General features: G+C 34.2%; 1 protein-coding gene across 2 annotated transcripts; it reads left to right on the top strand.

The window, feature by feature from the left end:
- The first annotated feature begins 235 nt into the window (after positions 1–235).
- On the top strand, positions 236–23,547 carry LOC124354241 (membrane-bound alkaline phosphatase-like). Of its 2 annotated transcripts, none has more exons than XM_046804552.1 (11): positions 236–343; positions 6,088–6,208; positions 8,043–8,129; positions 8,772–8,855; positions 9,691–9,911; positions 12,734–12,993; positions 15,451–15,562; positions 16,707–16,908; positions 17,066–17,283; positions 17,396–17,627; positions 23,229–23,547. In XM_046804552.1, the coding sequence occupies exons 2-11, from the start codon at positions 6,139–6,141 to the stop codon at positions 23,426–23,428; spliced, it is 1,686 nt and encodes a 561-aa protein (XP_046660508.1). In that variant the 5' UTR covers positions 236–343; positions 6,088–6,138; the 3' UTR covers positions 23,429–23,547. The 2 variants fall into 2 exon arrangements, with proteins under 2 accessions (XP_046660508.1, XP_046660507.1); XM_046804551.1 differs by having other exon boundaries at positions 237–347.
- Positions 23,548–26,544: the final 2,997 nt, after the last annotated feature.

The following is a 26,544-nucleotide window of genomic DNA, read 5'->3' as shown; positions in this document are numbered from 1 at the left end:
CTATGTTTTCGGAATTTTTTTAAATTGTGAACAATGCGCAATAAGCATGATATTCTTACACACAACAATCTAAATTTATTACGGAATGCCGTTTTTGTGTTTTTTATAAGCTCCTAATATCTAATTTTATTGCTGTATATGTTTATAACTATGGTAGACGTTAATTCATCATTGACGAATATTCGGCAATGAAAACAGCTCCAACACCGATTCATATGTCTATCAGAGATAACCTTTTGTAAAGGTTAGCGTAGTGTTTTTCAGTTGGGAATAGTTCACTGACTGTTCAGTTCGTATTTGGAAACCATAAGCACCAGAACTAGGCTGCAACCTTCTTCACTAAGTAGGTAAAGGATTTATTTTGGATTCCATACTAAACTAAAATTAATTATTTAACACAGTCTGACAAATCTAACATATGTTACTTATTCCGTCATATCGATCGAAAGGTTACGGTGCCTCACTGTTTATCATTATTGCAGCAGCACTCTGTGTTTTCTTTCGTATAAATTTGACCTATTCCAACCATTTATTATCGTATTGTTGCATTCTCTCGACCAAAGGATAGTTCCTAATTGCTCACACTCAAAACTACCGGTTTAATTAAAAATGTCTGGGCCCTAGATACAAGGGTTCCGCCGTGGGCACCGTGACGTCACCATTGGTACACGGATTCAGCCAACAAATCAATGAAGGCGTGTTACCGTGTTTGTGTTATTATGAAGAATTTTTCCGTTATTAAACGTTATTTCTGAAATAATAGTAGATTCTGAAATTCAAGAAAGTCTTCACAAGGAGGTAGAGAAGTGGAGGAACATACTGAAAGTAGTCATAGACGTACTAATTATATTTTATGCTAAGAATAATCTACCACTTCGAGGAACGGCAAAGAAAGAAATAATTGACTGGTCAAATTTTTTGAGCACATTAGAACTAATAAGTCACTATCGTCCTAAACTATCAGAACATATGGCTTACGTTAAATCAAACAAAATTGCACTCAGTTGCTTTTTCCAAGTCCAAAATGAGCTCATAATTTTAATTGGAAGTAATGTGTGGCAGAAAATCTTGTATAAAATAAAATATGGAAAATTCTTTTCTATCATCTTTGACTGTACACCATACAGTGCTTGTATTGCGCAACTGAGCCATTTATTAGGTTTGTTGACTTATCAGATGGGAAGTGTCAAGTTGAATAAAGTTTTATTTACTTGATCAACACTAATGAAAAAACAGGACACTCTTAAGGCACTTCAATGGACACTCTTAAAAAACTTAAAGAAGCTGGCTTAAACTTAATATGGCTGGAAAATATATCGGTTTGTTAGCTCAAATCCTCAAACAAAATAATAGTGTCCGGTTTCTGCAATGTGGTGCACATAATTCAAACCTTATCGGATCGTGTGCTGCTGCTGTTTCGCTTCAAAACCATAGTTTAAAGATATTTATGTTCGGTGGCTCTTCAGGAAGGAGAAATGTTGTGTTGGTTGTAATTTTTACATTACTTTGAAGGATCATTGTGACACTAGGTGGTCAACCAAACAAAGAGCAGTCACCGCTTTAAAAAGAACACTGAACGAACTGTATGCAAGTCTAGAGGAAATGGCATATATTAACCACGGTAAATGGAACCTGGAAACGTCATTGGTGGCCGAAGGACTCATCAAACAAATCGATTTCAAATTTCTATGTAGTTTGCATCTGTGAGAAAGGATTCTCGATTGATAAAATCAACAAGTCACTTCAAAAATAGTCTGTTACAATCAACAAGGCTAGCAACACAATAAAGGGATAATACACTGCAGGAAATCAGAGATGAAGGCATTGCTCCAGCAATCGAATATACAACATGCAAGCGCAAGAAATCGGTATGGATGATAATTTTGCTGAAAACAAGACAAAATATCATAAGCCAACTTCTTTCAGATCCAAACAAACAAACGCATGTTGAATATCTCGACTCAAGAAAGGATTTTCAGTGGGAAATAAATTTGGTTTATGATCAAATCCTGACAGAACTCAAGAATATGTATAATGCAATGGGTTCAAATCTTATAATTTCTAACAGGATAAGCTCTAAAAAAGAACCAATTGATTTTCTCCTTGACGTGCTGCAAATTTTGGAATTAAATATTCTCATGATGTAGATTTAGTTGAGCTGTGAAACGAATTTGACATTTTTCGAATGCAAGCAAAGAACTCATTATCGATGTTGAAAAAAGGAACACCACTTGACATTCTTAAAAATACTCAAGAACTTACACACATTCAAGAACCGGTCACATTGCATTCTAAAAATGTATACATGAAAACATTTTCAAGAAACCTCTTCACATTTTCTTGGGACAAGAGAAAATATCAATCTCTCTGTATTGATAATGGGGTGGGTTCTTTGCTTCCTAGGGGGTTCTTGAGATGGCGCCATTTTAAATTCTTGTCAGGGGCGCCACATTCCTAACGTACACTACTGTTCCCACCTTGTATAAAAGTAATTGACATTAGTCTAGTTAATCTTTTTTCCGTTAAAACGTCATTATTTGTCCCTAATTATAATTAATTCGGAGGGCACAACTCCTAAACCTACTAAGAAACTCATTAAATTAACAAAAACCAGTTATCGTTAAATCTGCTACTTAAATTGTCTTAACTAAGATTTTTAAGATAGTACAATAGTAGCCTAACTGCTGGATGAAGGCTATTGCATATTTTCTTACTAAATTAATCAATGACTTACTTCATGCCATTTACTCAAAAAGTGGTGTGTGATAAGTTATGGCCGACAGATTAGTTATAAAACCCTTTCTGAAGCTCGTCAACTCTCTTAAACCACACTTTAAGCGCTCTCTTCAAGCACTGAATGAATGGGTAGTTTGTAAAACCTAGGGCGATATAAGCCATTGATGCAATTCTTCAAAATACAAGAATGTGTGACAGATAGAAAGAAAATTAACTCGGTTGGTGAAATCAATGTTTAGAATTGAACTTGTTGCAGTTTGAACAGGCATGTACTAAATGGAGTCTATTGGTCATAACAAACTATTTTAAAATATCTCGCATTCTGACAGCGAAAACTCTTGAAACACATATTCAAGAAAAAAAGTAGATCTAGAGAATAAATGATTAACGATGACATAGACTCCGAGATATTACATTTTTCATATCAGGGTTCCAGGCCCACTAAACGATTTTGTAACGTTAATTACGGCAACAAGACAACGAAGTAGATCTATGATTAACTATGACATATTCATTCGACCAGGCCCACTAAACGATTTTGTAACGTTAATTACGGCAACAAGACAAACGAAGTAGATGTAGATTGGAATATCTATGATTAACTATGACATATTCATTCGTACTCCGAGATATTACATTTTTCATATCAGGGTTCCAGGCCCACTAAACGATTTTGTAACGTTAATTACGGCAACAAGACAAACGAAGTAGATGTAGATTGGAATATCTATGATTAACTATGACATATTCATTCGTACTCCGAGATATTACATTTTCATATCAGGGTTCCAGGCCCACTAAACGATTTTTGTAACGTTAATTACGGCAACAAGACAAACGAAGTAGATGTAGATTGGAATATCTATGATTAAACTATGACATATTCATTCGTACTCCGAGATATTACATTTTTCATATCAGGGTTCCAGGCCCACTAAACGATTTTGTAACGTTAATTACGGCAACAAGACAAACGAAGTAGATGTAGATTGGAATATCTATGATTAACTATGACATATTTCATTCGTACTCCGAGATATTACATTTTCCATATCAGGGTTCCAGGCCCACTAAACGATTTTGTAACGTTAATTACGGCAACAAGACAAACGAAGTAGATGTAGATTGGAATATCTATGATTAACTATGACATATTCATTCGTACTCCGAGATATTACATTTTTCATATCAGGGTTCCAGGCCCACTAAACGATTTTTGTAACGTTAATTACGGCAACAAGACAAACGAAGTAGATGTAGATTGGAATATCTATGATTAACTATGACATATTCATTCGTACTCCGAGATATTACATTTTCCATATCAGGGTTCCAGGCCCACTAAAACGATTTTGTAACGTTAATTACGGCAACAAGACAAACGAAGTAGATGTAGATTGGAATATCTATGATTAACTATGACATATTCATTCGTACTCCGAGATATTACATTTTTCATATCAGGGTTCCAGGCCCACTAAACGATTTTGTAACGTTAATTACGGCAACAAGACAAACGAAGTAGATGTAGATTGGAATATCTATGATTAACTATGACATATTCATTCGTACTCCGAGATATTACATTTTTCATATCAGGGTTCCAGGCCCACTAAACGATTTTGTAACGTTAATTACGGCAACAAGACAAACGAAGTAGATGTAGATTGGAATATCTATGATTAACTATGACATATTCATTCGTACTCCGAGATATTACATTTTTCATATCAGGGTTCCAGGCCCACTAAACGATTTTGTAACGTTAATTACGGCAACAAGACAAACGAAGTAGATGTAGATTGGAATATCTATGATTAACTATGACATATTCATTCGTACTCCGAGATATTACATTTTTCATATCAGGGTTCCAGGCCCACTAAACGATTTTGTAACATTAATTACGGCAACAAGACAAACGAAGTAGATGTAGATTGGAATATCTATGATTAACTATGACATATTCATTCGTACTCCGAGATATTACATTTTTCATATCAGGGTTCCAGGCCCACTAAACGATTTTGTAACGTTAATTACGGCAACAAGACAAATAGGATGCAAGGATAGGATAAAACTCAGTCTAGCGATTCTGGGGGACAGGGACTTTCCACAGTTCTTGTTAGAGTTCCAGAATACGCTCCTTTTGTGGGACAGCAATACAGAGGGTTCGCCCAATGAACATGACTTGCATTAATAGAACTAGAGAAAATTTCGTTGTTCAAGTGCCTAACTCCATCTTGAGCAATGAGCTAGATCATATCACGAACACTCGGATTAATCTGATTAAAAAGACTAACTTGGTTACACAAGAGAAGATTCGCCATTCATTCAGAGTCCCAGGTTTTCACCACTCATGTGAAGTTCATTGTGTAGAAGCATCAGTGCTGGTTGCCAAAGTCAGGGCTTCGCTCAATTCACTCATAATAAAGACTTATCTCAAAGGTATTAGCTGTTTTCAATGTTAATGGCAGATTTTCAGATGATGCTCATCTGGGATACCCTTGAAACAGTATTGGATCAACGAGAAATCCAGTTCCCTGACTTTGATTGTATTGAAATGGAACATTTCAAAGAAAAAGTCTTTAGGGTTTCTACAAAGCCTTTAAGTATGAATGCTAAGAGTAATATTCTGCATCAAGATCTAGAAATTAATTCTACTTGAAGTTAATATTTGGTCGTTTTCTGACCTACTAAACTGTTTATACCTTACATACAATTTAATGTGGTTAAATCATGTTTAAGGTGATTAAATGGGTGATTTTGATAATCAATGTTATATTTGTCATAGGGTTTAATTCTTTGAGGAACATTCTTGTTTAAGAAAAAAGAGAAGTCAATTTCCTTAATCATAAGCTGCTAAAAATTTTCTACACTCCTTTAACAATTACAAAACTAATAAATTGTGTAAAAATTGAAATATTTCCAATACTGAAAATTTTAATGGCTCGTTTAAAATTGTAGTCAATCAGTGTTATAACATAAGTGATCACCGGATTCTGCTGTTTTGTCATTACCATCATGGTTACCCATAAGACCTATGTAAAACTGTTTACTACAACGACTAGTGAAATCCCATGGAGTGACATGCACCATCTTAAAACTAATATATAAATGAAGCTTCACGCAAAAATTGAAAGTCTATAGATGAGTTAGTCTTCGAGATACCGTGCGAATAGACGGGCAGGAATTACATTTTTCTAGCCTCACAAGTACAGGCTTCGCTATCGCTCAGCCAATAATTAGCGAGCTTCACTTTCTTCATTAATTTTATTTTCATAGACATTAAAGTTACAACCTTAGTTCCTTGTTTGATTGCCTCAAAATCACATTATTTTCTTTTTTCAGTTTGAAAATCATATTGCTCACTGTTGAAGAACGGCCAATTCAACTTGAAAGATGGAAGTGTTCCTGGCAGTGTTTTCTGTGTTGTTGGCTACTGTCTCAGCGGTTTTCGACCCTTATCACAGTAATATTGCTATTCATCTTCAAACATTTGTAGTATTTTATAACTTGCTGTTCTAGAAATTATTTGATTATACCTATTTTAAGCATAGTTATGCATATTTATAAAAATAGTTGAATATTTTATTTACGAGCTAAATAAACTCAAATGTAGTAAAAATTATTTTGGAAACAATTAGACAGTGCTATCATAATATTTTATTCATAAAAATTATAACATTTATTAATTTGGGTTTGCTATGTGTTGTTGCTTTATTTAAACGAGGAGCTAAAGAACACTTTGCAGTTATACCATAAATCCCAATAATAATTGAATTTTTCTCCTATCGTAAATAACTAAAACTTGACTCTTGCAGAGAAATAAAATTAGTTGAAAACAGTTAAAAAGTATTACTTTGCACTTATTATAAATACTTTTCAAAACTATAGCAGATATTAAAATAAAATTAAGTTCTGTCATTGTTGAGACATTCTTCCAAATTTGAATAAATATTCTGTACCACATCTCACACCACGTATTTGTAATATTATTTACGCCTAAATATTATTGAGCGTCAAACAACTGATTCCGGCATTTGGTAAAATATTTTTTTCCTACATCTTGTCTTGTGATCGTATATTGTTTGAAACGTAGGGTAAGAGTTAAAAAATGTCCGTCACAAATATCGATATAGATTGTCAAAAAAGACGTTTCGAGAATCGTGAATTTTATCAACGAGAAATCTTTTGTTAGCTCTCACGAAACCTCGCAGCCTTACATACAAAAACGTCACAATGTAATCGTCATCAATGAGATTTTATATACTGCGTAGTATAATTTACCTTCTTTTAAAAGAACAGGTTCGGGTAATGTTGCTATCTTATCTTTACCCAATTGTTTCTCCGGCCATCAGAGCAAAATTCGGTAGCATCTTCGGCGGTGTAGTCTTGCTGTTGAGAAACAATTGGGTAAAGATAAGATAGGATCGTTTCAAGTGATAGGCATTATCTCAAGGAATTTTTTTCTTAAAAAATTCCTTGAGATAATGCCTATCACTTGAAATAATCAAATTTTACATGGTCTGATTACAATTGCCTCAAGGAGCTATACACTATTAGAATGTAACAAATCTATAAAACAATTTGAGTGGTTAGGTGTAGAATAACAATCAACGTATGAACGAAAGCTTTAATGAAGGTACCTTTACTTTTACAATAACTGCAAAAATCATAATATTGGTGTTAGGAACTTGAAAGAATGTTGATCCTAGTAGTGCCTTAAAGGTAATATTATCAATACTATTCTAGTTTATCGAGGCTTGCTCAACTTTCTGTATAATAAAATAATCATACCAGAGCGTTGTGACACGCGTAAGTCAGGATCATTTAAATCTACACTCTAGTTAGGCCTAGGTTTTAAGCTAGTTATCCACCTGAGGAATAGATCAGACTACACATCTCTAAACGTAGTATAACTGATTTGATGTCACTGATTTTGTCCCAAAATGACCCCGTTCAGATTTTGTAATTCACAATTCCTTTATTTGTTTACCTAGAGCATAGGTAACCTGTGTTTAGAAATGTACCTACCTACCATGTGTTCTATTTCAATTTATAAAGTCTTTTACGTAAATTAGGTACTAAAATGAAGCCTACAAATTAGTTAGTTAACTTTTTCATATTTTATACATGCTCTGTAGATATGTAAGATGTACTCTGTAAAATTGTTCAGTAATCATTAATCTAACTAAACCATTTTGCAATGCATGAACGGGTTTTATGTGAAGCATGAACACTGAACTAGTACGGTCCTGTTAGTTAACTGATTATTGTGCATGATAGTTTATTTATTTTTCTAGATGTTCAACCACCGAATATTTTCCTCATGTCGGAGCCTGGTCCTGGTACTATTGACTGGAGTGAAGAGGATAAGTACAACCTTGCAAGTAATTATTCACATGTTACTATAGGACTTTCCAAACATTTTAAAGACCACCTTTTTCGAACTACCTTAATAGTTATAAGCTATTAGTGTTGCTATAAAGAATTTTTGAAACACGTATATTTTACATACCAGTACTTTAGGTTGTATCTATACTCGTATAGAGAGATGATCCATAGAAACACGTGGAAAATCTCGACAGTACAATATTGAGATATTTCATAAAATAAAATCTGCTTTTACTACTGAAATAACTCTCAAAGGGTATTCACTTATACTACTCATATATAAGTTTACTGTATTATTCTCAAAAATGTAGGCTTTATGTGACTGCCATCTTGGATTCCTACAAGGCATTACTAGAACTTTTATGTACGTACTTATGTAACCCAGGAATTACATATAGAGTTAAATTTTGCTCCGCAATAGTTTATCGTCTGTGTTACGTCTACATTTATGTATCTTTGATAAATTGGACGGTGCCATCTTGAAAGTCTAAGACAACAAGTGTTTTAAATTGCGCAAATTAAGAATGAATTATTTGTCTTTTATGCAATAATTGTTGCAAAAATGTTTAAGGAATCATGTAACATAATTAATGAACTACTTAATTTACACTGTACTTTAACTGTTTTATATATTCCAGTTACTCCGTCACCGCAAGGAAATTTATACTTCAAAAAGGCGAACAATAAGCTATTCCTGGGAGGCATCAGTCCAGAGGAGAACAGTAAGCACATTCACACTTTAGGAATACAAAAAATGCAAATACTCACAATCATAAAAAGATGTACTGAAAACAAAATGTACGTTTAAAACAATAACAATAAACATTGGTGTAATAATAATGAGGATTTAAGGACAACATAAATTAAATCTCGTAAATTATAATATAGGCACAAAGAACAAATTGAACATTTGCTTGCCTATAACACACAAGCGTAGACTGCAACTTAACATTTTATTGACAAGACAAATTACGTGTATGCTTTTATGCATAGTAAAATGAATTCATACTTTAAATACATTATTTTAATTTAAACTGATGTTCTTAAAAAATTGTAGACTATAGGCTATCTGTTGAGTTATTACTCTGTTTAATACATTCTATATAATTATTATATTACATAGAAGTTTTTTTTTTACTAAAAATGTTTCAGATTTAAAATAATTAAATTATTAATAACTATATTTAACTATATTGTCAGAGGATTACTAACAAATTTATAATCTTGAGATATTATTATTTATTAAATATTATCATTTTTAAGTGGTAACGAGTAAAATATGAAACACTGTTTAATGAAGTATAAGAAATAAAGGATCAAGCCTTTCAAACTTTTTAAAAGCATAATCGATTTTAATTTTACACTTTTATTTGCCTACATGTATTATACAGAGTGTCCTGTAACTCTCTGGACAGAGGTATACGTTATTGCTCAGGTCAAGACAAAAAAAAAAATATTTCACCAGATGAACATGGTTCTCCGGTGCTTAGTTTCCCATTTGTCTGTCTGTATGTATTTTTATAATTCTAATGAACTTGTTATAATTTTTTTTTGCAGCCACGAAATTTTGGCGTGACTTGAGCATGGATGTGGTACACAAAAAAGCGGCCGCAACACCTACAGAAAGGGTGGCTAAAAACCTTATCCTGTTCCTGGGGGACGGAATGTCACTGGCTAACCTCGCCGCTGCCAGGATATATCTCGGACAGCTGAGGAACCAAGCGGGAGAGAACAGCTTTCTCAGTTTTGAGGAGTTTCCCTACACCGGATTGGCCAAGGTAGTTATTATATTAATTGCTACACTATATTACAAACACTGAAAAGTTGTTGTTTCCCTTAGATAATTGAAGGGTAAATTTCCGCCCTCATTAAAAATTCAAGTGGAAGAGTATTAAATGTGTAACAACCTCTAGTCTCTAGAAACGTGTATTGAGTGGTTTTGAAACTCTGCGTTTTACTGAAATATTATCTTTCCCAACCGATTATTATAAAATGCACTTTGAATTATTCCATCCGAATTATTTTTAATTACTTCGTTACCCAGCGGAATCGATTAACAGACAGTCATTTTTGAGGCGGCAAAATATGTTTTATGTCGTCTGTGCTTAATTGATTTTTAGGTACATGGGTAGTGTTTTATAATGTATTTGTATATTGATTTTGGAACTTCTTCTTTAACTAATAATAAAGATACTTCAGAACTTTAAAACCATTTATATATTAATTGGAAAAATACGTAAAGGCAATTTATGTTTATGAAATACAGTTTTTAGTTTTTTAAACTCCTTTCCACGTTCTTTTGGACTTTTCTTGCTCTATTTTGTAGATCTTCAAAAGCTTTTTTCACTTTCTTCAACCAGTTTTGCATCTTGCTTTTGACATACAGTAGGGTCCAAGTTTTCACATAATTCCGCAGCTGTCTTCAAGGAAACGCCCTTATTAAATTTCTTTATTTTTGGTATCTCAGAAAGATCTTAGAAAAAAATCTAAAACACATTTTTCGCCAACGAACTCGACTCACTAGCAGTTATATTCAAAGCCTTTGTTTACATATACATGTTCAAAACCTATGTTTATATGCGGCGATCGACACCAAATAATGTTTCAAAAAAGTGTTTTTTTTAATTTATTTGGATTTTTCAGTATTTGCGTTGCTTAATAGCATCTGATTGATTATGATTGCAACCTATCGTAAGCCGTGAGTTGATTACTCCTACCTCAGTAAATAATTGCTCCGCCTCTTGTCCCGTACTATAGAACGTTTCTGTCCCTACAAGATCACACTTTGATTAATGATCATGAGACTGGGCAATTTTAGCAGCTCAAGTTTCCTGAATGCATCTCTTCATGATGCTCTGAAGGTAATTTCATAATAATTCTCTTAGATTTTTTTCTAGAGTCTGAAGACTAACTCCATTCTGTGTTTTGCACAGCGTCATCAGAGTCGTTCTGTCTGTGGACGGATAAAGCCGTAATGGACCATATTAGGTACTTTTTAGGTACATTTGATAGTTTACGTAAGGCATAAATGTCTGAGCCATCTCTAACACAAACGATATCAATATGAATTTTACAGATTAGCCCCCGATCAAGGTACATCCCTTGAAATTTTATCTATCGTCAATTTCCTTTAAGAGGACGTCATCAACGAAACCCGCTGCGGAAACAGTAAATATCTTGCTGTCTTAGGCAATAATTGATGGTTTATGAATGGTAAGTTTCTAATTTAATATCAGTAAAGTACTCATTACTTGAATTCAAATCAACAAAAGATTTCATTTCCAATTCTCGTGTTGTAAAATTTTTGAAACAAAGAGTAGTGTCGTCTGTTTACTGAATCAAGTGTCCGTTTAAGATGACATTCTTCAACTTGTTGATAGATACTTAGATCAGGATAGGCCCAATGATTGAAATCCCTCATGAAGTTCTGATTTCTGACGCATCTGAATTTTGTTTTCTATATTGTTTTGTTTGTTTTGTTCGAGACATAAACGCACTGTTCTCTATCCTCCAGGTAAAAGAAGGCCCCGAATGTGCAAAGACTCCGAACCCCACAGATTTCCAACTGGTGCAACAATCGTTCACGCTTCACGCAGTCAAGTGCTTAAGGATGGTCTATAAATAAACTTAGTACGTGTTTAAGTCTTTCCAAGCTATCAACAACAAAGTGTACAAGGTTGTTGGATTAATTTTTCCTACATCCAAACTGACGTGGGCTTATAACTTTTTGGTTTGTCAGATAGCACTCAAGTATTTCGTAAAATATCTTTTCAAATACTTTTCTGGAAATAAATAAAATTTAAATATGACGACAGTTAGTGTAAAATCGTTTTTAGTAAACATTCCATCATACACTTTTTTATCTTAAGTGTTTTTCAACGTTGATGTACAAGTCTCCAAAGCTAGATAATGCATTAAATTGTGTTGGAGGATAGGAGACTCAATCATTGTTCAAACCTTTAGAAAAATTATCGTCAAAATACTCACAATCTATATTATATAACCCAGTAGTCGTTATGCTCCCGTAAAGGCCTGATTAATACACCCTGTTCCAAAATATAGATCAGCCTCCTTTTCAATATTTAAAACTTCATAGTTCAAACAGCTTTTAACAAAAGTTGCACAATTTCAATTTACATTTTTTGACATAAATGTTCAATATATTGAAAGTTTGCAGTGTTGAAGCAATCAACTGTGTCTTATTTGAATCCATGTTCTGAAACGCCTAAAGATCTTCACTTATTAATCTTGTTAGCTGTTTCTCAGATATAATCTGTCTTGAGATATTTCAACCTCACTTTGGAATGCTTCAGTCATGAGATGACTCCTTTCTTTGTTTGAGGTTTATTTTTGACGATGGAGGGATTGTGAAGGAAACAGGATTTTCCGGACATTTACCATCGTTCACTCTCCTCCTCTTTGACTCTTTTGACTGCTCTTTGACAAAAGCCACCTCTCTTCACACATCTCAAGATTAAAGTAATTCCCTATAATAATCCTATGTTGACGTGCAGAGTTTTGTAGTTCTAAGTTTATATGTAAATTTAACACCCTTCGTACCGATTTCCTAACCTCAAATCACTGTTGTAACCTATGTCAGACATACTGCGTGGACTCACAAGTGGCGGATTCTGCGTGCTCAGCCACCGCCTACCTCTCGGGTGTGAAGGGCAATATGTACACGCTGGGGGTCACGGCAGCGGTAGGTGTGAAGGACTGGGTTAACATGAAGAACGAGTCCTTGCACACGACATCCATCCTCAAGTGGGCTCAGGACGCGGGCAAGAGCACCGGCATCGTGTCCACCTCGAGGATTACCGACGCATCCCCTGCTGCCACGTATGCCCATTCCGCTTACAGGTAACTGTTGGTCGGATAGAATACTAAACAGGAAAGATCCATTTCATATTCGGCTGTTGTTACCTTAACATATGTTTAATGCCCCGGTTTAACCGGGTATAAATATAGTGTTTTCGAAAGTTTGGAATTCTAGCGACTTTTTTTCTAAAATAAACATTATTATAAATATAAAAAGAGACTTTTCTTCTTTAAAAAAATTAGATGTCATATCAATTTTTATTAATAAAAGTTCCTTTGAAATAGAGAGGTTACTAGAACGCAAGAGTGCGCTGAAATCAAAACTTGTCATAAACATTGACTTTCCTTTCTATTGTGTTTTTATGATATATACACAATCGTGTATACACTATGCTACTAGTATAATGTATACACGTATACAATGTATATATTTATGTGCTATTTTACAGTCATGGTCATTAATCAGTCATTATGTATAATGTATGGTTATTATGCATAATGACCAAATTTACCAGTCTTAAGTGATAAGTTAATTACTTCAAATAGTCATTAAACATAATGACTAAAGCGATTTAGCTAAAGCAATAATAGTAGGATAATAATCACTTAGACCAAACTTTATGAAGAATACGCTTACGTAATCTGAGCTTTAATTGGGGTACTATCTCGTCTCTAGGGATGTTTTTCTTATTTACGCCAGAAGTGCGAGGTGGCACAGAAGGCGAAAAAATAAAAACACCCTTTGAGATATTGACTAAATTCAAACTCAGATGACGTAATCCTATGGTCCAATAATGCAGATACTCTAACTAATAATATTAATCATTTCCCCGGCAAAATAAACCATGCTTCTTTATAACTAAAAAGTACCAATAAGGTAATAAGTTAGAATAATTAATTACTCACTTTAGCCAAAATCACTAGCTAGTGTATACGTAATGATTGGACACACACACGCGCGCGTGCGCGCAGAGAGAGAGAGAGAGAGAGAGAGAGAGAGAGAGAGAGAGAGAGAGAGAGAGAGAAATTAAATGAAATATTTCTTTATTTGAGGCGAAATTTGGCCCTCATGGCCCTTTCTTACATTTTACCTCATATAGTAACTATAACAAATATTCTTATTTTTTTAAAATAATCATAAAATTATATATTTTGCTGTCAACATTTGCTCCCTTCAATGTGAATATTTGCTAGTCAAATATGAATAACAAAAAGTACAACTTTATTGAAGAATATAAACTCCAAAATATATATGATTAAAAAGGTATATAAACTTATTTTTAAACACATACTCAAACAAAAATAATAACATATACTTGGATGTAATGAATATTACAAACACACTACCCTCACACACACACTACTCATGCCAGTGCAACCGCAGCGAAAGAGACCTATGCCGACCCCGCCCCAACCGTCTGCCCCAGATAGTGCTCCCTCAGCGACGCCACGAACCGAGGACGACTATGGATCTAAGGATGTTATGGTACGAGGAAGGGAATTCCACAGACGACATGCCGTTACTACAAAAGACTTGTCATATACAGTAGTTCTGTGCAACGGCATGCGGAGCACAGACGAACCAGAGCGAGTTCTATCCACACCACTTTTAGAGACAAATTGGAAATCGTTTAAGAATTAATTTGGAAAGCCAGAATTTAAAATTGAATGGACCAATGTTAAGATTTTTATTGATCTGAGGTCATTTAACTTCAAGATCTTTGAATTAATATAATAGGGCGTTATATGCTCATCCCTCCTGAGATCAAATGCATAATAGAGCCTTTGATTGCGTCGATCACGGACTACTATTATCAATATTAGAGTCCTATAATTTTAGTCAAAGAGTCATTCATTGGTTTGATTCATACTTGAGTTATCGTTTTTAGAAACGGTTCCTTATCTGAATGGGATATTAACCCAGTAGGTGTGCCTCAAGGTTCGACTCTCTCTGCATTATTGTTCTCACTTTATATAAATAGGATTACCGATAATATTTTATTTTGTTACACAATGCTCTATGCAGACGATTTACAGCTGTACATTAAGTGTGATATTGGGAATATAAACAATGCAATAAATTCATTGAATGCAGACCTCTCAAATATTTTCAATTGGTGTAAAGACCATGGATTAAGCCTAAACGTTTCAAAAATATGTTAACCCATTATTTTTGGAACACCAGCTAGGGAAATAAAACCTGCTATACTATTTCATATTGTTGACCCAATGTCGATCTCCACCAAAACTGACAATGTTGACAATCGATTTTTTTCTTAGGAAATATTCCTCTGCCGATTTCAAGAAAACCCCGGTTGTGTGCGTATACAGAACAAAGTGGCTCCCGGCTTACTGGACAAAAAGTAACAATGCACCCGTATGAGATAGTTCTTATTATTATTACTCCCATTACATTCAGCCAATTTGTCAATTTACTACAGTAAGATTTTCAGTTACAATCATCGTGATATCTCAAACTCAAGTTCTTGTGATTTTTAGGAAATGGCAGACAGACCTGGATATTAAGAATGATGAAAAAGTTAAGGATCCGACTGGCGTGAAGGATATAGCTTCTCAGTTGATAGAAGATAGTCCCGGCAATGAGTTTAAGGTAAAGTTTCATTCACCGTCCAATTTACATTGAATTTATTCAAGGTTGCAGTCCTGAGATACACTTAAAATATGTAGATCTATTTTTATAACATATGAGTATAATATAAAACAGACAAAACCGGGCCAGCGTGGGAGGTTTATCTCTGTAGACCTCATGCTTCTGTGCCCAGGCAAAAAATAAATACTTCTAGAGTATACCGTTAAACTTTTAAAACAAAAAACATAAATAAGTCAATACATTTTACTTATACTTTTACTTTACTTTATATATTACAAATGCTAGACAAACGCTGAACATAGCTAATCAAACCTAAACAAACGATTGCAATTTGTTCCAAGGTATTTTTAAATGAGTTCCGCCAGTTTCTCAGGCTAAGTAGAGATAATTACCGTACGGGGATGCACAAAACTGTGGGTGAAGAATGTTTAACCTCACAGGCAAGTGTTCTTTTTATAAACATATGGCCAAACTCAATGAAAATGCCTCAACACCCAAGGTGTTAAAACACGCCTCTAACTCTGCTTGGCAGCAAACACTCTTTGCCGTGTTGAAGACTTACCTGCATTATACTGGGAACCCACGCAATTAGGAAACTGGTTACGCGTTGATAGTTGGTTGTAATTGATTGGGGATTAGTGGGGCGAAAATGTTTGAATGTTGTGAACTTGAATGTGGCCTTCCTTAAAATATGGTAAATTTAAAGTAGCATATAGTTTTTCTTGTCCCCCGCTTAGTCATAAGAGGACTTTTGCGCCCCTATTACTTAAATTTGTGTCCTCAAAGTCCGAGGCTTTTGCAGAAGCCTATTAGATTTGAGGGCTCCAGTTCTTAGTTACACACTCATTAGGAAACATTGAATGAGTTGTAAAGAACAGCAGTAAATGTTGTAGCCTGCACTATATCGCTGAGAGCTCCATATGAGCCCACAACGCAAATGTGGTCCTCACATGATATTACGCTGTAATAAACCATGCTTGTATCTAAAAACCTAAATTGCCCATAAACTGTTTCTATTATAAATTAAATTTCTAGAAATGTCTTAATATATTATATTCAATCATACTTTTTGGTTAATAAAGCGTTTTTTATTCCAAATTGTTCTACTAGCAGTTTTAAAATTGTACGTTTTCTACCTGTTTAGGTAATTTTGGGTGGTGGTTGGGATGCTTTTCTGCCTAACAAAACAGAAGAAACCCCCGTCATGCAGGGTGCCAGAGGCGATGATAAGGACTTGATCCAGAAGTGGAAATCCTCCAAGAAGGAGGCAAATAAGAATGGGGTTTTCATTACCAGAAGAGATCAATTGCAGAGTCTGGACGTAAACAACATCGACTATCTTCTTGGTATGTTGGGTTGCAATCTTTGTAAGAATAATCGTCAGATGCTGGATAAGTAAATTAGTTTTATGATTAAGAAGGTTTCTTATACAGGATTTCTTACAGTTGTTATTAAGTTTATTGACTTTAATTGTACGAGAATCATGATAACATTGTATAACAGGGCTATTCCAATCGGGTAACATGAAATACAATAAGCATGTTGAAGAAAACGAGCAACCGACCCTCTCGGAGATGACGAAATCAGCCATCAAGATGTTGCAAAAAGATGCGGGTGGCTTTGTGCTGTTCGTAGAGGGAGGTTTGATAGACATCGCACACCACGAGAACAAGGCTCACTTGGCACTCGATGAAACTGTCGAGCTTCATAAAGCCGTCAAGGTATTTATTCTTTGGTGACAAGTTTACTATGCTAAGTACTATATAAGTATTTCGTACAAAACCGTCAATGGAGTTCCCTCTAACCAATGAACCGTATTTTATTATGTTGCAGGTGGCTCTCGAAATGACCCATGATAACGAAACGCTCATTGTGGTGACGGCGGATCACGCCCACACATTGAACTTTAACGGTTACCCGAAAAGAGGTGGCGATATCTTAACGTATGTTCAAGGCACCAAAGATCTAATCGCATACTCCACCCTATCCTACGCTAATGGTCCTCATACCCCACGCTTCAATCCACAAGGCGAAGGACAATACAATATAATCAATGATAAGAGAGGTATGTGAAATAACGGTTTTTACCATTTAATATATGACTTTTGAGATATTTTCATAAAGTAATGTAGTGGACTTTAACAATAATGGTGGTAACTAATTATTACTGGGTAATATCCCATCTTTGAAATTCATTACATCTCACAGTACTGAGTACAAGAAACTCAAAAATTCCTCATTCCTCAATTGCTACACGATGGGCCATCATAATCTGAGTAGCAAGATAACCCAAAACATTCTTGAGGTCAGTTGTGGATATAAATACGTCATTTTATCCCTTTACAGCTTAACTCCCATTTCAGTAAGTTCACAATTTCTGTAGCACAACAAAGACTTTCTTGTTTGGCTTGTGAGATATCTTCAGATGTACCTGAGATCCGCTATGAGTAATGGTAGAATCCCAGTCTCTGGAACCTTATTTTGTGGCATTGGTCCAGGAACTCGGTGTCTTCACGGAGGAGTTGCCAGGTGGCGATTTCTGGATTTTCATCTTTCTGGATGATGGGATATCTCAAGGTATCCCTAGAGTTCAGCTATGTGTGTTAGCAGGAATCCTAATCTCTGAAAGTCACTCTGTTTTATAACGTCAGGACCAAGAAGATGGGGTTTCCATCAGGGGCGTAATCGGAAACCCTGGGATTAGTTTATCAGGGGAGTGAGGAGAAGATAATCGACTACTACGTTTCCACACTCCTCCTTGCACCAACATTAGTATATCTAGTGATTATTATTTTATACAGCTAGAAAATAAACAAATTTTTCCTAAGCTCCTCCCATCTCTTAGGGATTAGACACAATGTATTTGATTTTGTACAATTTTGAATAGACAAAATATACAGCAAAACAAGGGTTAACAACGTCAGAAAACAGTTCCGGCCGCTTGGAAAGTTTAATTCGTATAATTTCGTCCATCAGACCGAATAACATAAGTATAATATAATACAATGCTTTTAAATTCTAAGTGCAAGAAACAGAGGGCACAGATGTAAGTTGAATCATTAAGACATCGTTAATCTTCGGCACATATGTTTTCGTCTTTGGTAGTAAGATAGTAATTTTACCCGAACCAACAGTCGAAGCAAGGACTCTGCAACTTGCAACTTGGATTATGCCATATGATGGTCTATGCGGAATAGGCTGATGATGATTATCCAACAATAGTGTTAAATCTTTTGAAATACTGTTTCAGATTATTCGTATATCAACAAAAGTCGCTCTTCAGTTATTCATTTATGACACACGAGATCACCTTTGCTACTATCATTATATTTAAGATGTTACTACCTCAAAGAAACTGTTTCAGCACTAATTTAGTTAAAAGTATTTATATTATGATTAATTTCTTTATTTAAAGGTCATCAATAACGGCAGGGAATTTAAAACGACAAAAGGATTTCGGACATTTGCCATCGTTGTATTACAGTGATTGAAATACAATGTTCTTAGATTCTGTTTTTTCTAAATGTATCAAACCCTAAAACTTACACTACAGAAGGTAATTATAGGCGGACAAGTTTTTTCCGCTTTCAAGTTGAACTTTTATGTATTATTCACTGTTCTGATTTAAAAAAAAATTGTGCATGTTTAATCTTAGCTCATTGTTATACCTAAGATAAGGATGAATCTATCTTGGAAACATATGTTTGAATTTTAATAACGTATTACGGTGGTAAAAATCCTGTTATACATTTAAAATTAATGTATTCTACAGGCTGACCCTAAAAACCTCCTGTATTTTTGATTGACTGTAGCATTAACAGTGGACTAACAGAGAGGTGGGGATGGCCTCATTCATTCACTATATCCAGGTTTTAGTTAAGGAGCAAGGAACATTTCGTTTACGTTCGGAAATCCACAAAATTAACAAGTTCCTGATCGAAAGACTAACTTACAGTGGGTTAAGAATTTTCCAAAAACAGATTCAGCGGTGAAAAAACCATCTGGCCGATCTAAAAGTGCGATTTATGAAGGTGTTATTATTAGCCCTCATTTGTTTGGAGATAAAGATGTTACAACTAAAGTCCCAACGTTATGTTGCCACGCTTGAAAACCATTTAGGCTCTCAACTACAAACAACTTAAGAATGGGCAACCTTGATGTTTGGTTTCTACAAGATCATTCTTCGTCCCAGACTACTCGCATATCAATGGAGCGCTAACAGCCCTTTTCTCTGGACAATTTGTCTCATTCCACGGTAATGTTTGATTGGCCTGCACCTTCTCCGGGACTCAAACCTAATGATTTTTTTCATGTGAGGTTATTAAAATCTAAGGTATATAGACACGGGCCTATGAACTCTAGAAAACCTGAAGCGTAAACTTTTTCAAAATAATTATTTTAAAATAAATATAAACAGTTTGTATCTACAATATTTTGTGTAACGTAATAAATTACTGTAACTCAGATAAACCTCCAAAATATAGACAAAAATATTTTAACTGGACTAAACAGTTTTATTAAAAAACCGAAGCATAATGTTAGTCTTGATCCCAAAGTTCATAAAAGAAGTTTCAAGAAAAGCTTAAATTCGTGGTAGGAGTCAATATTCTTAATTAATTATTTTATGTTTGTTATCAAGCGAATAAGAAACAACAGGCAGACATTATAAACTTAGGTTAAAGGTGGCGTTCAAAGGTGAAAGATAGTTCAATTTGGGACATAACCCATTAATTCAGTTGATTATGTATTTAGTTCTGATACAGTATTTCATAATTATCTGAGTGGAAGGCAGCAGTGTGTTGTGGTTGATGACAACAAATGAATGGAAACCTGTCACATGTGGTGTACCTCAAGGAACATTAATGATACTCTACATTTATGATATACACACAGCACTACTTACACAAAATTTCATGCTTATGCAGACAATCTACAGATAAACGCTCACTGCAACCAGGGCCGGTTTTAGACATTTTTCTAGTGTAAGCAAACAACATTCTGGCGCCCCCACCCCCTACAAAACTTAAATGGTAGTAAGGATTATCTCAGGGTCTCATACACTAAAAAATACAAGAAAAAATAAATGCTTAAAAATATCCGAAACGTGCGAAATATGAATAAACGTAGAGACTTACTGTAATTATCAGCATATGTTAAACATGCTTGCTCTTATTTATTTAAAGTAATATTAAAAAAAAAAATTAAACCAAATACTTATATAAAAATTAAAAGTTAATTAAGTGTCAACAAATCAATAATACAACGCAAGTGGGTTTTAAAGAAATTAAACAGTTTATTTACTCGTAAAATAAAGATAAACTTAAAACGTTTACACTTAACACTGAACAGATATTTTCCTTGCTTTCATTTTGGCAAATTCATTGAGAATGTAGTCTGTGTCCATTTTGTTAAACAAATCATTCTCAATGTCCATTGTTGCCAGTCCACTCAAACTTTATTGACAAATGGTGGAATTGGGATAAGTTTTTATTAGTTTCAACTTAGAAAAACTTCTTTCACCACTTGATACTGAAACAGGGAGCGTCAGAAGGATTCATAGAGAAACAAAAACATTAGGGAATGTATCCATATAATCATTTTTTGTTTCATATTTGGAGAACTTCCGGGTGGCAACATTGGCGCAAAAATGTCTAGCTCTTCGAACAGTTCAACTCCGTTAATGTCACATTCTTCTCCATCACTCAGAACATTGTGAAGTTGTATGCAGGCGTCTTTCTTGGTCTTCTTGTACCATGTCTAAAGATTCTTAATACCATAAAGCAAACTAAAACTCTTCCTGTGGTCTCCATGAGTTCAAACCTCTCTTTAAGTGAGTTGATTTCTGTATCAAGCTCCACAAAGAAAAGTTTTACTTTTAGTGATGCCAGTCCAGCATGAATCGGTTAACCCTCACTCTCATAAGAGAATTGCCTCTTGTTTGCCTTGGATGAACTTCGGTTTCTTTTTCAAATTCAGCAAAAACGCCAGTTTTTCTGATAGTACTGACTGGAACAGACAACAATGAATTTACTCTTTTATCCTTCTTTTTTAAGGCTCAGCGTTAGCTATGCCGGCTTTGATGTTCACTGTTTTTTTATTAGCATAGTACACTAATTATCGTGTCTGTACATGATGGGACATCCCCGAGATTTGAACCCATGATCTCTCAGTTAGAGCCGAGACTATATACATTAGTCTACGGAGGAGGACAATGAACTTACTCCGTGTTGCTGCTAACTTAACATTGTTACCAACCTATCGAAACAAAATACCCCAAGTCATAGGAAAACTAACTTATGCGCCACCCTGTATATTAATTTTTGTATACAATCACATACAGACAAATGAAAAACTAAGCACTGGAGGCCAATATACACATGGTGATATGTGTTTGTCTTGACTGTGTTACAATAACATAATAAACATTTGTCCAGAGAGGTACAGGACACCCTGTATATAGAGGTGAATATTAATTTTTCTAGTCCTAGTTTTAAAAAGCTAGCTCTGAAGTTCATTTAAATTGAGTGGTAAATCCATCAAAATACATTGTCAGAATTAATAAATAAATATAATAATTACCTTGACCTGTACCTTTGTGATAGATTTAACTTGGAGTCCCAAATTACATACGATGAGTTCTACTAAAGACCAGCGCTCCTTGAATCTGTGAGATTCTGAAAGATGAATGTCTCATGAGGTAAGATCCTCTAAGAGGCCGAAAGCTTCGAAATTCCAGGAGTTTAGAGATTAATACCCCACTAAAAAGACACTGGGAAGCTCCCACAACTCTAAATGCCCTAAAGCTGAAAGTTTTAAAAAAAATTATAGAAGCTCTAAAAAAATCAGGAGACACCAAACGCCGAAATTTACAAGGCAAAGGCTCCAGGGAGTCCAGTATAACTGGTACAGACACTCATGAACAGATTTTCCCGAAGCTAAGATAAAAAATTTAGCATGATAATCAATAGATAAGGAGCCTTAAATGTTGGATTTTTTTGTTTTATAAGTTTAGCAATACCTCAGTAATCCTAATAACCAGTATAGGCTGCAGACTTTCAGAGATTATTTGTGAGTTGTTTACAGTTGGTGTAGTCATGTAGTGTACATTCCAGAGCCTTTTAGAAGTCATTTGTTCATTAAATATAAAAAGTTTAATTTCACAAAAAATACATACATGATTACATAAACAGATGCTGATTGCATGGTTTTACCTGTATATTTTAATGCCACAACATAACGTACAATTACATGTTTTCATGGTTCTGTTATGATAAAAATGTGTGTGTCAAAAATGAGCCAAAAACTCAGTGCTGACCTTTCCTTAGATGTTTCAGTAAATTGGAGTTGCCCATATTACCAGGATTTATCTAATATCACTGACAACTCAAGCGTAGAAAATAAGGATTTACAAGGCAATAAACCGAAATCATTGGTGCCCGACCATGAAGAGTGATGACTCATAATTGGGCCTCTAAGTTGATTCCTTGAGAATTCTGACTGGTCGGATGTCTAAGACTTCAGCTTGGTGTCCAGCTGAAGACTTCAGTAGAGTGTAGGGAGTCCTACTTAAAAGAATATTAAAACTGATCTTAATGTCATAAATTTAATGTCCTCTCAGATATAATTTATTGTGATATAAACAGATTGGTAATATCTTCTGCTCCAGACAAACCGGATTACACCTTCCAGACAATCAATCTCTTGCCTTCCGGAACCCATGACGGACAGGACGTCACAGTGTTCGCAAACGGCCCCTGGGCCCATCTTCTGGTTGGCAACTATGAGCAAACCGTCATCCCCTATGTGATGGGCTATGCTGCTCAAATTGGGCCGGCAGCCAAGGCCTTCAACCTGGGATCTCAGTAGAATTCTGATCTCACTGAGTTCCTACTATCCTGTCTTGATTTTTTTTCTTTATTGGTAATGAAGATGACTGATGTAAAACAGTGCTTTTGCTTGCACAAAATATAACTTTTTCCAGAATACTTATGGTTCATTATTACGTAACTTACTAATACAATTCAAAGTACCTCAAATCAATTAATTTAACTGGTTATTTTTAGTTTGGAACTTAATTCAAGTTCTAGCTGGTAAAAAGAAATGCATGATTGCTTAAATGTATTTCGCAGCCTTTAATATTTTGATGTTTATATTATTTTAACATAATGTTTATATATTAAAATTTAAATACAAATTTTATATAACTTAAAGAATTTGGATGATAAAAAATGAATGATCTCAACTTTAAATTGTTAGTTTTATTTATTTGCCATACCGTGGTCTTTCTTTTGGATGTCATTTTATATGAACATGAGAAGTACTTATTAATTTTGGGCACATTTTATCTCACGGTAGATTTTTATTGCACGGTGCCACATGTAAAATTATATTTTGAAAGAGTTTTGATACAAGCAGACTTTCTAATACCGTATAGAGGAAATAAAACACATCTTCCAAGATTTGTCAAAGCCTGAGTCACATATGTTTTCATTGTGGTGCATTGTGCTTGCGAAAAAAAGGCTGAATGACTTGTATAAAGTGCAAGAAGACTCTGACAACCCTTATTATGGATCTGTGATCCATTTAAAAATATATATTTTCTCAAGAACAGTTTGAGAATTTAACAAGCTGTGTTTTCTTCAGGAGACTCTAGATATTAGTTTCAAAAGACAAAATGTCGCTAAATGGTAGTATTTATTTAAGAAAATCAAAAAGTAAAAAATAAATAAATGACTTAAAACCTAAAAAATAAACAAAAGTAAGTTTCTAACGAAATAAAAATCAACTTTATCTAGTTTTGGAGAATGGGGATTCCAATGATGGACAACTTTTTTTATTTAATATATTCTTTATTATTATTTATTATGCTTAAAATGCTATACTAACAATCTGTTTATACATTTTTGTAGGTCTTAAATTAAATGAGAAATTTATGCTTGTTTATATTTGGTGTATAAAAACCAAATTTCTATAAATAAAGGTAAAAATATACTATAATTGAGTATGTAATTTTATAATTATATAGAAAAAGTTGCTGTTGAATTAAAATCATAACTTTTAATTTTGACCCGGTGGTACAAAAAGTTCAGCATCGGCTCTTTATGGAGCTCTTATATTGGGCTGTAATTTTGTCAACTACTATTTAAAACATATAATTTTCAATACAGATTAAATTGAGAAGCTTTTGTGAATTTAGCATGCCATGCTCGTCTTATCGTGCGAACCGTCTAACTAATATGTAACAAATCAACTAACTCAATTCTTAAGGAACTACGTAGCAACTAAGTAGAACTAAATTTAGATTTTTGCTACTAGTTAATAATTATAGTGGTACACTTATTGGGGACTAGTAAGGCTGAGAGAACTCTTCATACAAGGCACGAGATGCATTTTAATCTTATATGGAAAAAATGGTTGTCTAATCAAATAACTAAGGCAGTAGAACATTTTGAACTTAAGTGTATTCAGATGGACAATTCCAGTCCTGTTCTTGAGATATAAAATGACATTGGATGTTTTTCTCTGTAAACATTTATTCATGTCCTTTTAAGATCCCCTCTTCGGTAGAACCTAAGACTACATTAAGAGCTGAGCCAAATGTTAAAAGAAATTTACAGCTCAACACAGGCCTTATGTCAGGAGGCTTGGGAGCAACTAGTTCCATCTAGTTGTTTGAACTGTTTTCTTCTGTCCTTGTTATTTTTAAACATTCAGGGCGGATTGCTTGGTAAACTAACGCTCTTGAGTCTATGATTTTGAATAATAACTGAGATATTACTTGTTTATTCGAGCATTGACTGAACAGTTCTGAAATTAATGCCTGTAGCTTAAGAAACTTTAATTTAGTTTCGATTTATCAGAGCAAAGGATTTATGTCACTTCAACCGTCCACCCAACATTTTGAAGGGTAAGGATTCAACTGGTGAAGTTTACTCACGTGGCAAAACCTTTCAACTAAGAAATGAATTTTCAAGGATCAACTGGAATCAAGCACTAAGTTTTAGTGTTTTGTATTTTAATGAAGCTGGCACCTTCTTTAACAGATTCTTTAGGGTATTTATGTCTATTTTTTATAATAGTTTCCCTCTTAAGGAACTAAGTCGTAAGCCCAATAATAAAACTAAAGCTAGGGGTAATTGGTTTTATGATAATTTAAAAAATCTTATAGTTAATGGTTGCTTATGACAAGTGCATAGTTTCTATGTCTACATGTGATAAATATTGTTATGCCAGACTTAAACAGTCTTATCGAGCAGCCATTGATGAAGTTAAATTATTATAAACTAGCACATACCCGCAACTTCGATTGCAATTTCTAAGTGACATTCCGTGTATTTGTTTGGATAACTCTCACGATTTCAGTAACACTTGAACTATTTCAGATTAATGTAGAGGAACTCCAAAATCGAAGTTCATAGTTTTCATAGCGAAATCACTTGGGATGTAATAGAACTATATAGAGAATTTTGCTAGAGAGTTAAGCAAAATTGTGATTAATTCTTATTTCATGTTTTGGCCTTCTAATTCAAATGTATTAAAAATTATTTACAACAGTATTCAGTGAGTAATTTTCTTGTTATTAGCAGTAGTACAGTAGCTTGTAGACTAATAATTGTTGTGCAAGAAATTACATTATTGGCTGCTGATACCAAACTGTTTGGTGAATTTCAATTTTTTTTTACCAAAAAACAGCATTTTTTATCAGCTTCAATTTGAGGTGTCACAAGGTATTTGTTACAATTTCAAAATTTTTACTTTGGGTACGGGGGGGGAGCATGGGGGTGAGCATGCCCATTTTGAAATTTTTTTGTTCCCCCAAATAGTACTATACACTCCCATTTACAGAATTATGATACTTAGGCTATAAGTCTTCTAATACGAGTTTGAAGTTTACAAATGAACATCCTATATATATGTATATATATATATATATATATATATATATATATATATATAAAACCAAACCTACTCTGAACAGAATA

The sequence above is a fragment of the Homalodisca vitripennis genome, chromosome 2 (genome assembly GCF_021130785.1).
Source record: "Homalodisca vitripennis isolate AUS2020 chromosome 2, UT_GWSS_2.1, whole genome shotgun sequence".
NCBI classification, from domain to species: Eukaryota; Metazoa; Arthropoda; class Insecta; order Hemiptera; family Cicadellidae; genus Homalodisca; species Homalodisca vitripennis.
This window is presented reverse-complemented; position numbering and strand designations above follow the sequence as displayed.

Excerpts from the sequence above, each read along its gene's own strand:
- LOC124354241 (XM_046804552.1), top strand. The coding sequence starts at position 6,139 with ATGGAAGTGTTCCTGGCAGTGTTTTCTGTGTTGTTGGCTACTGTCTCA. Across the intron at positions 16,909-17,065 it reads CAACATCGACTATCTTCTTG|GGCTATTCCAATCGGGTAAC; the intron begins GTATGTTGGGTT and ends ATTGTATAACAG. Across the intron at positions 17,284-17,395 it reads AGCTTCATAAAGCCGTCAAG|GTGGCTCTCGAAATGACCCA; the intron begins GTATTTATTCTT and ends ATTATGTTGCAG.